At 42.9% G+C, this 16,318-nt stretch overlaps 1 protein-coding gene across 5 annotated transcripts in view; it reads right to left on the bottom strand.

Annotated features, from left to right (window-relative positions):
- Positions 1–16,318, bottom strand: part of LOC121555963 (clathrin coat assembly protein AP180) — a 76,132-nt gene that overhangs the window by 7,907 nt on the left and 51,907 nt on the right. For 3 of the 5 annotated variants that reach the window (XM_041869812.2, XM_041869811.2, XM_041869813.2), the window contains exons 10-23: positions 13,750–13,811; positions 12,943–12,966; positions 11,986–11,998; positions 11,649–11,797; positions 8,144–8,220; positions 7,607–7,621; positions 6,818–7,000; positions 5,855–5,926; positions 4,541–4,777; positions 2,937–3,026; positions 2,392–2,472; positions 1,787–1,924; positions 1,170–1,244; positions 625–849 (exon numbers count right to left, since the gene is read on the bottom strand). In XM_041869812.2, coding sequence (XP_041725746.1) covers positions 625–849; positions 1,170–1,244; positions 1,787–1,924; positions 2,392–2,472; positions 2,937–3,026; positions 4,541–4,777; positions 5,855–5,926; positions 6,818–7,000; positions 7,607–7,621; positions 8,144–8,220; positions 11,649–11,797; positions 11,986–11,998; positions 12,943–12,966; positions 13,750–13,811 — 1,441 coding nt within the window. The remainder of the gene's footprint in view (positions 1–624; positions 850–1,169; positions 1,245–1,786; positions 1,925–2,391; positions 2,473–2,936; positions 3,027–4,540; positions 4,778–5,854; positions 5,927–6,817; positions 7,001–7,606; positions 7,622–8,143; positions 8,221–11,648; positions 11,798–11,985; positions 11,999–12,942; positions 12,967–13,749; positions 13,812–16,318) is intronic. The other 2 variants (XM_041869815.2, XM_041869814.2) reach the window with 2 other exon arrangements.

Genomic DNA, 16,318 nt, shown 5'->3' with positions numbered 1-16,318 from the left:
CTTGTTCTCCCCACTGTACATTACATTGTCTCATACGTGAGACAAACATATTGAAACATGCAAAAAGGGAATAGTCCTAAAAATGGGGAACGTGTCAAAACAGCTCATACTGCAAAGCACTAGGGGGAGAAAGGCTTGTGAACTCACCAATTACGCAGTAGCAGCAAGCAATGACCCAGCAATGACAGAGAGAGAGAGGGGATGACAGAAAGAGACAAGGGCAGAGTGGGCGAGAGGGGGGGATTGAAGGGGTGGGCAAAGAAAGGATATGAGGAGAAAAATGTGGAAAGGTAGTATGACAGAGAGAGAACAGAGAGAACGCGAGGAGGGAGGGAGAGGGAGACCAACATAGAGAACGAAGGAGTTGAAATAGGATGGGGGGCACAGTAGTAAGCATCGGCATGTGCGCATGTGAGACGAGAGAGAGAGAGATAAGAGAGAGAGAGAGAGAGAAAGAGAGAGAAGCAGTGTTGAGGAATTAAACCATCAGCAGTGGTGACTGTTGAGTCCTCAGCATTACGTAATAGGGACAGTGGCGGTGGAGCGTGGCAGCATCAGTCATGCATGCAGAACACACACACACTTCCCTCAGGTTATACACATGGAGCAGACAGTGTCCCCTACCTGATGCATCAAAGCCACCAGAGGGTGCTGCTGCGGCCGGCGCTTTATCTACAGCTGCTGGGATGGCGGGCATTAGTGGGGGCAGGGAGCCGAGGGTGTCGAAGCCGCCCTCTAGCAAGTCATTCTGGGCTGAGACAGGAGCCAGGGTAGGGGCGAGGGCCGGGGCCAGAGCGGGGGTCAGAGGAGCAGGGGCCGCCGTGGGAGCCAGGCTAGGAGACATCAGTCCTGGAAGTGGGGAACCATTGGAATGAGAGTATTATATCCGATGATAATGATTTTCGTTTCCATTGATTACATTTACATTGATTGAAGTTACGTTGTGTCATGGTCCTCAATATTAACATACTTTATGTGCAGTATGAATCACAAATGGCAGATGGATGTCTTAGAGCAGGGGCTCCCAACCCTTCTCCTGGATAACTACAGTCCTGCAGGCTTTTACTACAACCCTAATCTAGCTCACCTTATTCTACCAATTAGCTGCTCACTGGGACATTGATTCTGGTGTGTTACAACTGGGTTAAAGCAAAAGTGTGTGTGCGTACCACCCAACAGATCATCTCCTGGTCCCCCGGGGGCAGCGGGCGTAGCGTCCAACAGAGCAGGACTACTGAATGTGTCTATAGAGCGACAGCATGAGGGTAGAGAAGAGTGAGTCAGCCAGGAAGGGAGGGGGAGGCACACAGGCAGTGAGACAGGTCTCACTGTACAGTAAACACACGCAAGCACACACACACCTCTAAGTACCATGCAATTGCAAGAGTGTAGAATTTCCGTCCCAACCTGTGTATGAACTCAAAACTCTCTGCACACCAAAACAACGGAACTCAAGAAGCCTTAATACCACTGACCCTGAAAATCCAAAGGCGTTTCTTGGTGCGGGTGACAGTACTTGTAGGTTTCAGGGCGGGTGATTTCACTGCACAATAACTGCTACTAACGCATACACAGCTAACTAGGAAGCAATGCTACATTGGCTACATAATCCAAACCAGTTGCAGAGAAAAACCTCTGGGATATTCTGCTACACCAAACATATCATACTATCTCTCTCCTAGATCTAGACTTATCTGGGGTCTATTACCCTGGCTACGAAGATACTTACACATGAACATCTCTCCACACACAAATATCCTTCACACCTAATAGCTACAGTACGCACCCAGCAGGTCAATGACAGGTGCAGGTGCAGGCGCCTCAGGTTTGGGAGGAGAGACCGTTGCAGGGGCAGGTGCTGGAGCCGGGGCTTGAGCTGGAGTTGGAGCCACAGCTGGTGCTGGAGCCATAGCAGAGAATGCATCTACAGAATGAGAGAGAGAGGAGAGTATTTCACCACACTTTGAAAAAACTGCATTATATATTTATACTGTAAATATGTTTATACATCCTTACCATGCATAATTGTTCTGTTTTTGCTGTTTACAGTGTACATAATGGTATGTTGATTTGTGTAAATTCTTCATCTATATATTCTGTCTGTATATTCTGTTTATTGTGGCAGCACAATTTCACCAGGTCAAATTCCTGGTATATGTAAATGTACTTGGCAAATAAAGGCGATTCTGTTTCTTCTGAATACACAAAAAGACAAAGTTCCAGTCACTGGCTGAAGAGATACATTGATTGACAGGTTGACAGGGAAGTGAATTACCAAGCCTGTACTACTGCATGCTGTAGTCATGCAGGCAGAGTTGGAGATACAGGAAGTAGACCCATAGGTGATCATGAAGTGAGGTCAGCTAAGAGTGGGCAGATAGTGTAACTCACCAGTCACACCAGACAAGAGGTCTTCATCAGCATTGGCCTCGGGAGGCAAAGGAGAGGGCCCGCGAGAGATAGTAGGGAGATCTTCCAGGGAAACGCCAGAGGAAGGATGTCGAGGAAGTAGGAAGAGTGAAGTAGAAGAGCACAGAGGAGCATTAGCATAGCAGAGAGAGTGAAAGCAGTGGTAGGAGTTACTGTTATTAAGCCATTGGGTCCAGGGTTGGGGTCAATTCGAAGTCTGTCAATACAGGAAGTAAAACTACATTCCGATTTAATAATTGAAAATAAATTAAATTACTTCTGAATAAACTGAAAAGAATAAGCTATTTGTTTCAAACAATTGACACATTTTGAATGTTAAATTCAAATCACTTCCTGAATTGACTGACTTCAATTCAAATTGACCCAATCCTGGATTGGGTGCACGCACAAGTCGCATACCACTATGGGGACAAACCAAGACGTGTGGTAAAACAGATGGTTGAAGAGGAAGGACAGAAGAGATGAAGAAGAGGTTCCACAAAAAGAAAGCAATCAACATCCTGTACCTGCCCCAAATAGGTCTACGCTAGGAGTAACAGCAGCATCAGCTTTTTCTGCGGTAGGGCTTTTCTCAGGCATTGAATCAAACATAGAATCTATAAACAAGGACACACAGTTACATTCAGTTTACAATCTATACAGCATGAGGGAAAGGGAGAAAAGCAAAAAAAAGCATCTAAAGATGTATCGTAACACTTCATAATAACTTTCATGAATAAGCATTGCATTACTTTATAATTGCTTATTCATGAAAGTTGTTACAAAGTGTTACCGATTAATCTTTTATTTTTAAACTAATTATTGCAAATGAAGGAAAAGATTAACTAAAATCAGGTGAAAGATAAAATGAAGATTTGCTCTACAACCTTGGTCAGAAGTTGGAGGTGAAGAAAGCAAAGGTTGTCATGCAGGCACACTGCAGCTAGAGTGACCATAAAAACTAGGTAGAGTTCAGTAAGGCACACCGTATCAAACACTTTTACAACGGAAAATGAAAATGTGTGTTCTTATTGAACACGTTCAGGTAATAGCTCTGCGTTTCAAACCTTTTCAAATAATTTTCTCCCTACTAAACACAACCCTGCTCACTTCCCTCTAAATTTGACTGACTATAATGGTTCATGCTAAAGGCTGGGTTGAAATCACAACATGTTGAGCCACCCCTATGAATGTAAACAGTTGACAGGCCAATATCTGGTGCTGACAGATTATTTAATCAATGCCTCTGGAGGCCAATACAACTAATTGCCTCACAAAGATTTACTGACAACTGAAAAGGTTTGTTTGGTAACGGCCTGCAGGTATAATGCTTCATAACCTGTTATAAGCATGTCTGAGGCTTTATAATGTCTAATAATAAGCCCTATAATATGTTTTGTCTCTTATTTCAACTGACTCAAACTAGCTGTTATTTAGTCACGATCATTATGAAATGATTATAAGACATGTGGCGCAGCGGTCTAAGGCACTGCATCTCAGTGTTTGAGGCGTCACTACAGACCCCCTGGTTCGATTCCAGGCTGTATCACAACCGGCCGTGATTGGGAGTCCCATAGGGTGGCGCACAATTGGCCCAGTGTCGTCCGGGTTTGGCCGGTGTAGGCCGTCATTGTAAATAAGAATTTGTTCTTAACTGACTTGCCTAGTTAAATAAAGGTAAAATATTTTTTTTTTTTTAAGTATAAGGGGCTCATAGTCATACATGCTCATGACATCTCACAATACACAATAATGGCATCATAATGCATTATATTTGCCGGTTTTAAGTAAAGTGTTACTGTTAGTTTCAATAGTTGTAGTATATCATTAGAAGGCATCCACTTTTGAGATTTGTGTATTTACTTGTCTGCACAGGAATGATGCAGAGAATAACCATAATTTGATAGATCCATATACTGTACCCATCATCATATCCATTTAATTTCTCATTAACAGTGGTGGTCAAAATGTGTGATTCACTCAATGCCTATGACTTAAATCAAAATAATTATATGAATAATAACAGAAACAAACATAGCCATAATTACAAAACAAATAAAAAATCATCACCATCATCATCATTGTTATAATGCAGAGCAATGCAGTGTGCGAAGTAGAATGTGAACTTTACCACCAAAGAGGTCTAGAGTGGGGATGGCAGGGGCGGGGGCAGTTGCAGACTCAGTGGTGGTGGTAGTGGAGGGAGCCGGGGCGGCAGCAGGGGGCTCGATGAGGGTGACAATGATGGGTACTGCGCTAGAGGTGGGGCTGGCTGTTTCTGGGGCAGCCAGCGTGTTATCGAACTTCATAGCAAAGAAGTCCATCTCTGGAGCCATGTTCGCACTCCCCTCCGATGGAGCGAAGGGGTCTTCAGGAGGAGGGAGGAAGGGGGAGGATGGGGGTATGAGGTTTAAGGGATATGACCAGAAAGGGGAGGAGGGGAAGAGAGTAAAGGGAGTTGAGAGTTTGTTAAAACAACAAACACTGTAAAAGGCATGTTATTGTGAGTCTAGAGGAGCTTCCATATTGAGGGTTAGGGGGAAGTAAAGAAAATAAACAAGGTCACCATTAACCTTATACTACAGCCGCAGGTTAGAAAAACTCACTGTCTCACACTCAGACTCATTAAAGGGAATGGGCTACAGCTGGCATAGACAGGACACAGAGGAAGATGGTTACATTAGAACTAGTACATACACATGGAAGCAGAATCATACCAAAACAAATAATAACATTTTGGCATGAATCTGCTTCCACACTGATAAGCTCTGTCTACATAGAATTAAAATACTATGATAAAGGCGCAGGATAAAGTTCATGTAGAACATTTTTCATAATTCAACGTCAAACTGTCCTACTATTCTATGCCATAAGACCAAAGCTCCATAAACATACAGTAAAGGAGCCATGTGAATTACACACACTGTGCTTTTGGACTTCTACAGTCACAGCAGTCGATTAATACTTACACATTCAGTCCAAAGAGAGAAACAAAACAGGGTAAATAAAGATGGTCAGTTAGTATGATTAGTAAGTGGCATCATTTATATGAAATATAAACAATTCTAGGATTTTGGCGAAAATTATACAAATGTGTTTTACTCGAGTATTCATCACCAGGTGAATATTATGAGGTGAGAGAAGCAGGGGGACTGTTCTGAAGCAGGGCTGAGTGGCGGAGGGTTAGAGAGGGGGCCAAGGCTTTGGCCTCCAATAGTGGGGTTAGGGTCGGGACGGTAGGCCCCAATGCAATGTGTCAGATGATTTACTACTGTCCCATATAGTAGCAGAAGCAGCTTGGAGCTACCCAAGCTTCAGGAACTCACACACACACTCTTGCACAAACACACACATGTGTGTTGGAAGAGTGCACACACGTACAAGCATATGCTCACTTACAAACACATGTGCGTGCACACACACACTGAGCAGTGTTATCACCCACCAGATCCGGCACATGCATCAGCAGCAGGCGCCCTGCTGGGCGGGCCGTCACCTGGGGAGGGTGCAAACGCGTCTGGGGTACCGGACATGAGAGGAGGGGACAGTGGACACAAACCACAACACAACACCCAGAGAAAAACAGGGGGAGGCAGGAGAAAGAGAGATGAGGAGGTAAATAAAGAACAGGAGTATAGAGAGAATGAGAAAAACAGAAAGATGAGAGATCAGCTTTAGGAGAAAACAGAGAACACAAGATGTATTGCTGAAATTGCTGATCTTATTAGTATCATATGGATGGGGCCTGTACTTTCCAGGCTGCATAAAGCGGCATTTAGTGTGCACAATGTTTGTACACGCTGGGAAAGTGAGGAGATAATATGATGCTGTCATAAGCTTGTACTGTTTGACAGGAAATGCCAAGCTCAGTGATGGGCAAAGCAACATCTCTCTTTGACAGAAGCTGTTTTCCATGGAAAAGAGGGCCACACTTTCTATAACATTTTGATATGGGATTTAATTCTGTATATCTACTATTAGAAATGTGAGCGACAAGAGGAGATATATAGAGTATATGGGTTACAGTTTCTACTGTTCTCCATACAGTGCAGAGCAGAAATTTCATCACCTGCTTGCTGTCTTGGATAAATAATTGATTGATTGATGTAGTACCCAAATAATGAATAATCAGTCAAGCTAATCATTGTTTAGCGAGATGGAACATTTGGAAATGATTGTCCTTATTAGATGTCAGTAACTATGCCAGTTGAATTTTGCACAAATAGAGAACATCATGAACAGAATATTTTTGTTAAGGTGTATGCAGAGTAAATACTGAAACTGGTAAATGAGAGAATGTGAAAACCAGGTGGTGTAACTACATGTGAGCATGTCAGAGGTTGTTCCTAACAAGCAGACAGCTGCTGTGTAGTCTGATGATCTCTCCCAGGAGGCTGACCCCACTGACCTCCGAACAGATCCATGTCTGAGGTGGAGGCGGGCACGGGCAGCACCACCACGGGGGCCGCAGAGGGCGCGGCGGGGCCATCCGTATGGGCCGCCGTGGGCGTGGCAGCCGGGGCGGCGGCAGCATCAGCAGCAGCAGCGGCAGGCTCAGAGGCACTAGTAGGATCAGCGGGGGTATCTAAGTCTACACCCCCCCATCCATCCCCACCCAAGGCCATCCCCAAACACAACAGGATAGCGGAACAGGGGGAATATAACAGGGAGAGAGAAGTAGAGAGATTGTGTTGAGAAAAAGAATATAAGCATTAGATATGTCAAAGAGAACAGTGGTAACAGAAAGGTGTTGGAGAGGAGTATGTTACACATTGAGAGGCATTGTTAGAGATCACAGAGCAAGAAAGCTGATCCTCTCAGATCCTAGGTCTACAGCTGGAGTCATGCACTGAAAGCACAGTGAGCCACAGGTACAATGGTTGCGTTCCAGGCCGACTACATTGCAGCACATCATTGCATCAACTTATGGTTGTGTGAAACGTCATTGACTGCGCAGTAGGTATCAGATTGCTATATTACCTGATGTGGTTAGCTGATGATGTGGTTAGCTGATATGTTAAAAACCTATCCAGGTGTTGTGAGATCTAGCAGGCGTCTGCAATGCAGTCAGCCTGGAATGTGGCCAAAGCCTCCGGATAGGTGTTAATCATAACTTCAGGTGTAAATCCTAGCAGTTGTCATGCTCTGCTGTGGATGGGAGCAGTGTAAAGAATGTAAAATGTTCCTCGGTACTCACCGCCACCAAGTAGATCTGTACAAGACAATGAAAGAGATAGAGAGAGAGAGAGAGAGAGAGAGAGAGAGAGAGAGAGAGAGAGAGCAAAGAGAAGACGTGAGTGAGGGATTACATACAGATAATATAAACACAGAAACGCCTATCAAGGTCGATAACTCACTACCATAACACGTGACTACTGTACTTCTGTACTCCAAGGGAAAATGATGACACGTGAGAATACAGTTTAATATGAGTAAGAGGCCCTTAACGCGATTTCAATCTGCAGAGGGGCCAGGTTTAAATATCGGCCAATATCAGCCCTTCCCTTGAGTAAGGATGGAGAGGAGGATGTAGGTAGAAAGCATGACAAACAGCAGGGTCGTATTCATTAGGCACCAAACGGGAAGAAAACTAAATGAAACAGGGAGGGACGTCCTGGGCCTGTCCAATGAGAAACACTAATTTTAATTTCCCATTGCAACATGTTTAAAAATATTAATCTGTTGTGTGCCATAATGAATGCGACCCAGGTATTAAAGGTTTTAAAAGCCTCACCTCCCCATGACGAGACAGAGGCTGCTGCTCCACCTGCTGATGGGGAGGCTGACAATGGGTCCAAGTCTAGCAGAGCACTGCAGATAGGGGGGAGACAGAGAGAGATAAACACAGAGAGAGAGAGACAGAGACAGAGACAAGAGACAGAATGAAGAAGAGGGAGTGGAGAACGAGAAATAAGAATAGAGGGAAAAACAGAATGAGAAAAGGATTAAATTGAGATTGAAGACTGTAGATTGCAGTGGTAGAAAAAGTACCCAATTGTCATACTTGCAGGGACGGCTTGTTCAATAGGGCGATATGGGCGACGCACTGCCAAACGGGAAAAGGAAGGGATTTTTTTTCTAATCAATTATAAAAAAATAAAAAATAAAAAAAATTATATTTTTTTTTTATAAATTTATAAAAAATTATATCACGGCAACAGCAGTTATCAGTGTTCACGTCTGATCTGCCAGCCACTAAATGTCAAATCAGGCTAAAGTAGTGCTTCAAATGGCCCGCCCGTTTTTTGGGCGATTTCAGTCAGGTTGAAAATCGCCCAGAAGTCTCTCATAGCCTGTCATGTAAAATCTATTTTTTTCACATTTCAAAGCTTTCAATACATTCTCTATGGGTGTCTGTGTGCATGCACTTACGCGCTTTCGTCATACGTGACGTAACGTTGAACGTAACTAAGACAATGGCGGCTATCAGCGTCTATGTTGCGACCTGCAGTGTGGCGTTATTTTATGTTTTTAATTTGTAGACTTAGTTTACAAACATTCTGCAAACATTCTGCTTTGGACTGATCTTCGGTTTTGGACTGATCTTGTTGATCGTGTACATACCCGCTACGAACGGACTAAATAATGAAAACGCTGCTGGCAGAGAGGTGGAGCCGGCCACCTTCACCCTGGTCAGAGCGGACCGCGATCCTGGTAAGAGAGCGACTGTACCCCGACATTGAACTGCTTTCTGTGTCATTGAACCTTACTATTGTTGATAAAACAAGTTTACTGGAGAACGGAGAAAAAGTAGAGACTTTTGGACAAGGTGGATAATTGTATAATATAAGGCAGTTTATTCAGAGGTAAAGATATCTGCAATCGCGTTCACGGACCCGTTCGTCAAACTCTTAGGGAGCTATAAATCAAGCCCCATTACTTACCATATCAGATAAGAGAAATTGCTGCAGCTACATATATTTTACATCCTGGCCCTACATAGTTCACTATTTGCATCACTTACCAAAATATTACATGTGGTCATATATGCTTGGAAAGTGGAGATGCCATAGAACGTCAAAAAAGTAAACATTGCTGGAGACACATTGCGTTTGCTAGCGAAGAGATTTGTTGTGGCAAATGAACTTGGGCTGGGAATTGCCAGGAACCTCACGATAAGATATATGCATCAGCATTGCGAGTCTCATGATTCTATACGTATTGCGATTCGATACTGTGATTTTATTGCGCACCATATGTCTGTTGCAGAGGGATCAGAAAGCCATGAGAACGAGTTTTGATCAGTCATGGAAATAAAAGTGCTGAAAACAAATTGGCTCCCAATGTGAAAAGATTGAGAACAAGCTATGAAGGAACAATAATGGTGTTTTGGTGCAGGTACAGCCAACTAGCGCTAAAATATTGCGATATTGTCAATACAGTATATCGTAAAGTATCACTATGTAACTCGATTTCTTTCACCCCAATCCCTCAAATTAACGGTAAATAACTGAATTGTTTGCCCCACATTTAGCTAAGATGATTAGCTAGCCAGCTAAAATGTTTTATTTAGTTAGCAGTCGCATCTACAATAGTTTACTGTCAATAACATGTCTCCAAAAATGACGTGGTGTCTCCAATTGTGTTGACATTTTACAATTGCAATGCGCATCCATGAGTATCCACTTTCTGTAGCTCAGCTGGTAGAGCATGGTGCTTGTAACGCCAAGGTAGTGGGTTCGATCCCGGGACCACCCATACACAAAAATGTATGCACGCATGACTGTAAGTCGCTTTGGATAAAAGCGTCTGCTAAATGGCATATTATTATTATTATTATCTGAAGAGAGCCCCGAAACATTGTGTGCAGACATTTTATGCAATAAATGAAGTAGGTTCAATCTAGTAGTTCTGATCTTCTGATTGGTCCTGATGAGTTGGGCGAGGTCCCCTCCAGGCTACTGTCACTGTTGCATTGGCTCTGAGTCGGGTTCTCTGTCTTCAAATGTTCAGCCTAAGAGAGGGGATTTTTGTGTGTGTGTGTGTGTGTGTGTGTGTTTAACAGTGATGATGTGTGTGTGTGTGTGTGTTTAACAGTGATGATGTGTGTGTGTGTGTGTGTGTTTGTGTGTGTGTGTGTCCTCAGAGCAAGAACTCGTGAGTTGGAAGAACTGAGAGGCCTATGGCGTGGGTGTTGTCCTTGGCCACCTGCTGACAAGGCTGACAAGATAGGACCCTTTTGTCCATTGTTATTGGATAGGAACATAACTTATAACCAGCTCCTGACCTAAATAGATCTTAGCACAACATTTTACTCAACATATCATATTCCATATTCACTATAACAAATATATTTACTACGACATTAGCAAGAACCGCCACATCCTCAGCCGGCTAATCCAGTGTGTGAAGTTTTGCGGAGTGTTTGAGTTAGCTTTGCGAGGCAAAGATGAAACTGAGGGCTCCACCAACCCTGGTAAGCCAACACTTTTGAGATCAGTCAATAAATGCTTCTGGTATTGACTTATATGCTGCCCCTGTCTTCATGTTGTTGCTGGACATATCTTTTTTTAAATGTGTGTAGGTCACCTAAATCATCAGAAAAATTGCCCCTCCTGAGAATTTTTTCAGGAGCCGCCACTGCATACTTGAGTAAAAGTAAAGCTACCTTAATAGAAAACGACTCAAGTAAAAGTGAAAGTCACTCAGTAAAATACTACTTGAGTAAAAGTCTAAAAGTATTTGGTTTTAAATATACTTGAGTATCGAAAGTAAAAGTATAAATCACTTCAAAGTTCTTATATTAAGCAAACTAGGCAGCACCATTTTCTTGTTTTTTTACATTTACTGATAGCCAGGGGCACACTCCAACACTCAGACATAATTTACAAACAAAGCATGTGTGTTTAGTGAGTCAGTCAGATCAGAGGCAGTAGGGACGAGCAGGGATGTTCTCTTGATAAATGTGTGAATTGAACCATTTTCCTGGCCTGCTAAGCATTCAAAATGTACTTTTGGGTATCAGGGAAAATGTATGAAGTAAAAAGTACATTATTTTCTTTAGGAATGTAGTGAAGAAAAGTAAAAGTTGTCAAAAATATAAATAGTAAAGTAAAGTACAGATACCCAAAAAAACTACTTAAGTAGTACTTTAAAGTATTTTTACTTGAGTACTTTACATCACTGGTAGATTGTACAACATAGCTAATGGTTAAAGCTAGTGTTGCACAGCAAAAACACAGCAAAACACTGGCACATGAAATGGCCAACCTAAGAGCCCACAGCAGATGGGCACCTACTTGTTGGAGCTTTTGAAGGTGGGTGCCGCTGTGGGTCTGGCAGGTGGTCCAGGGCGGGCAGGAGCGACTGGAGCAGCAGCAGCTGTAGGGGCTGCTGGAGCTTTCGTAGGCGTGGCGGCTGCGGCCGGGGAGCCATTGGCTTCAGACTCCTGTCAGATGGAGGGTTAGCCCTGTTAGTCCATTACCATGGCGACGCGGCACAGTTACAGAAGCAGACATGGCTATGCTGTTTTACGCATTAATGAATACACTTCAAATGATCTTCAAATTATTGTCAGTTGTCAAAAATATTTGTTGAGGTGCAGAGACAGAGTAAAATAAGGGGTATCTGACTCACCTTGGTCGGTGACCTACAAAATGAAACAATAAGAATGAGTTAAAACCATCACAACATCACCAGATGATATGCACGGTGAAACACAATGGCTGTTACTGAGCTGTGTCAAAGTGACAGCTAAAGAAGCACTGTTGTTTTGGTTGCAGAGAGCAGGCATTTAGAGGCAATTCCATTGTGAAAACATACACTCTTAGAGAGAAAGGTGCTATCTAGAACCAATAAGGGTTCTTCAGCTGTCCCCATAGGATAACCCTTTGAAGAACCCTTTTTGGTTCCAGGTAGAACCCTTATCACAAAGAGTTCTACCTGGAACCAAAAAGGGTTCTACCTGGAACCAAAAAGGGTTATCCTATGGGGACAGCCGAAGAACCCTTATGGAACCCTTTTTTCTAAGAGTGTACTACATCGGTAGAGTTTAGATTTGCAACACTGAATAAAACAATATTGAATCACCTCCTTGCACAAAGCTTTTCATTCATATTTTCCAGACATAACAAATCCATGTTTTGCAATGACATGCATCAAAAGCTTTAAGGAGGTGGGTTGATCACAATAATATGACAACGAAGTCAATATGAACATTGAAGAGCTAAGACACCAGATTCACGTCATATAAAAAAATTATGCAAAGTGAACCTTAGGTAAGTCCCGAGTCAGCTGTCAAAGTTCATATTAATATTGAGGGAGAGTCAAAACTCAGGAGAGATACTGAACAATCACAAATATGCCAAGTTCACATAAATTCTATAGAATCCCATTTGAACTTCACAACACTGCGAAACATTACTTTAAACTGTAAGTTCAAATGTCAATTCCATAGAATCCTCATGTGAATATCACGAAACAATTGGGGATAATTTTTTTACAGTTTCATTCATTTCAATACAAGACAACTACAAATAATGACCCGGTCCTCCCCGTCAACTCATTCTGTAGTAGATCTAGCAGAATACTTACACATCCTCTTTGTGAACATCCTCTCTGTAACACACATTGACAATCACTGGCATTTGCTAAGACTTAATCTGATACATTTCTTTCCATATTTCTAGAAGCAAGGTAATCTTATGAAATATCATCCGATCTGATGATGCACACACATACTATCTTGTATCATTGCCCTACTAAGGTCCTGTCGAGAACACACGACTGACAGTCTGGTGATGACAGATTCAGTCCATAAAAAACACACAATCTAGAGGGCATACACTGGAGGTCCACATGATGTTAACTGAGAGAGGTTGAGCTTAATTAAAGCCTATGGGACATCAGGGTCAAGCACAGGTCTAATTTGGGTTCACTGGATGGTCACAGACTATTTTCACAACCTGATGGAGGCGCTTTAGCCGAAGTGTTGGTCAAATAAATCCACAGCAAAAGAGGCAGAATGTTTACATTTCAGTCATTTAACAGACGCGCTCATCCAGAGCGATTTATAATGGCACATTGACAGATTTCTCACCTAGTCGGCACAGGGATTCGAACCAGCAACCTTTCAGTTACTGGCCCCATGCTCTTAACCGCTAGGCTACATGCCGCCCCCAGTATGACTTTCTTTTTCACCTTTAGGGTGTGTGTTCTTTATTTATTTACTTCACAGACTTTTTAAAACCCAAAGCATGTGCATGCATACGAACTGTACTGAGATTGCTGAATTCTCAAATATGAAGTAAATAGGAAGTAAAGTAGTCCCACTCCCAAGTAGCCCTGGTTACAAAGATGCCCATGGGGTACGGATTGGTGGAGAGTGTGGTTGGTACTTACGGCTTCTTCCCCTCCAGAGTGTTCAGGTGAGTCTCCAGAGACTGCAGGAGACTCTCAGGGGCCTGGAGAACGAGAAGAGATGGGCAACATATTACTATAGGGGCCACAGGGCTATAGTATACCGTACAGTACATGGATCGGACAGATAGGTTATGAACAGGGGTCTCCAACTTTGAGCCTGGAGAGCTACTGGCCATGCAGGCTTGACAGGTGATGACACTTAAAGGGTCTGGAGGGAAACACATAGAGGGATGAGAAGAAGAGCCACAGGAGGTCTGACACAGAGAACGATCACATTGGGGGTAACAGGGGACAGAGATAGGTCACATTGGGGCTAACAGGGAACACAGAGAATGGTCACATTGGGGCTAACAGGGAACACAGAGAATGGTCACATTGGGGCTAACAGGGAATATAGAGAATGGTCACATTGGGGCTAACAGGGAACATAGAGTGGTCACATTGGGGCTAACAGGGAACGTAGAGAGTGGTCAAATTGGTGCTAACAGGGAACACAGAGAATAGTCAAATTGGTGCTAACAGGGAACACAAAGAATGAACACATTGGGGCTATCAGGGAACATACAAATAATTATCACATTGGGGCTAACAGGGTACACTGGGGTTAACAGGGGACAGAGAATTATCACATTGGGGCTATCAGGGGACATACAAAAAATTATCACATTGGGGCTAACAGGGTACACTGGGACTAACAGGGGACAGATAATTATCACATTGGGGCTAACAGGAGACAGAGAATGATCACATTGGAGCTAACAGGGGACACAAAGAATGATCACATTGGGGCTATGGAAGTAATGGGGGGACAATAGGAGAACAATGCTAATTGAGTGCCTCTTCAAAATGTATTTCACACAGCAGTTCAGTCCATTCATTACTTAACTGTAGCAAACTACTCATGCTTATGTTAAAGAACAATGCTTCCATCAATACAGTTCTACTGCATGCTCAAACTAACAGACAGATTGTAAACACATCATAGCAAAACATGCTGCACAGCCACAGATGGCAGTACACCTAATAGGCTAAGCAGTTAGCATCTAGCAACCCACATGTGCGCTGTCAAAGCTAAATGGGCCAGCTAAATAAGTCTCACTCACTTCCCTCTTAAATCACTATTATTTTCCTGCCCCATTTACCTTGGTCTACTTCCTCTGATAACCCAATAAATGTCTTGGCATTCTAGGTAATCGTGCCTGAAATGTAAGAGGCCTCGGAGCCAGACAGTACAATGATAAATCTTTGCCTTTGCAATATGAAAGAGGACAGCCCATTTCAGAACTAAGAACCAGTAGTCCTGTATCTACTCTGACCTTTCTTCTACAGCTGGGTCATTTTAATTAGGCTACACCGTAGCAAAACATTTTGCAACGGACAACGAAAAACCAGCGTTTCTTATTGGACACGTTCAGATAATACCTCCCAATTTAACTTAGTTTTGGACAGTTTTCTTCCATTTCGTGCCTATTGAAAACCACCCAGGTGTGTGATTGACTGTCACCGAGCTGCCAGAAGGAGGAGTGACAGTTCCATCACTTCCACAGGCCAATTGGGCCATGTACAGACACACAGGGGTCCTTCTATTAAACAGGGGTCTCTACCTGATACAATCCAAAATCACAGACCTTCTTTCGGACAGCAAGCTGTTCAGGGAACAATTAGGTACATTTAGGGAGGGTCTGCTCTACACTGTTGGCAGTGATATCGTTGTAATGACTTTCTAAGCATCTTCAATGAGCATTCAAAGGAAAATAATGACTATATGAATTGGACGTTTCTCTTAGAATCTCCTAGATTCTGTTCAGCCTACAGTACGCTTATGATGTGTACATATGTAAAGAATGCATTACGAAGATGGCCGTAATGTAAATCGTTACTCAGCATCTGCCTCTACCAAAGGATACACTCCAAAGAGGGGTTAAGAGATCTGATGATTAGATCCTAATACCATCTGTTTAGATGCCATTTAGATGCTATTACAGACAATACACAGCCACAAACATAGTAGAGGGGGGCAAATATGTTATTTCCCTGCTTCATGCCGTTCCAATGGTTTTGTATTCCCTACAGCACTGTGGTATCATCAAGATCCACCTGGAATTCACATATCGGTCTATCTGTCATAGATAAGAGGTTGCTGTTTCCACACAACAGAGAATAATACAATACACATACTTATGGCTGTCAGGTAAATCCAGTAATAAGATAAATATATAACATCTGGTGAAACAACATGATTTGTTTTAATTTCGATTAACTAATTAAATGGCTTTCGTATTCGATTTCTAATAGTTACAGCTAAATCACTAGGTCGTTTAGCTGCCCAAATGGTGACTCACGGGATGGAGAATTCAGTAGAATTTATTGTGGAGCGTCACTTGTCTCAGCTGCCTAAGCACTGGCACTGGGAGTCTAATAACTCACACCTCTAGGCCAGGACAGTATCCCTAAAAGGATACTGCCTAAGAAAGAGCCTTAAAGGATACTGCCTACGAAGGAGCCAAGTCTGGACAGTATATACAGGCTTTCTCTTTGCCTCTCCACC

This window comes from Coregonus clupeaformis, unplaced genomic scaffold (assembly GCF_020615455.1).
Source record: "Coregonus clupeaformis isolate EN_2021a unplaced genomic scaffold, ASM2061545v1 scaf0109, whole genome shotgun sequence".
Lineage (NCBI taxonomy): Eukaryota > Metazoa > Chordata > Actinopteri > Salmoniformes > Salmonidae > Coregonus > Coregonus clupeaformis.
The sequence above is the reverse complement of the archived record's forward strand: the minus strand, read 5'-3'. Positions and strand labels throughout refer to the sequence as shown.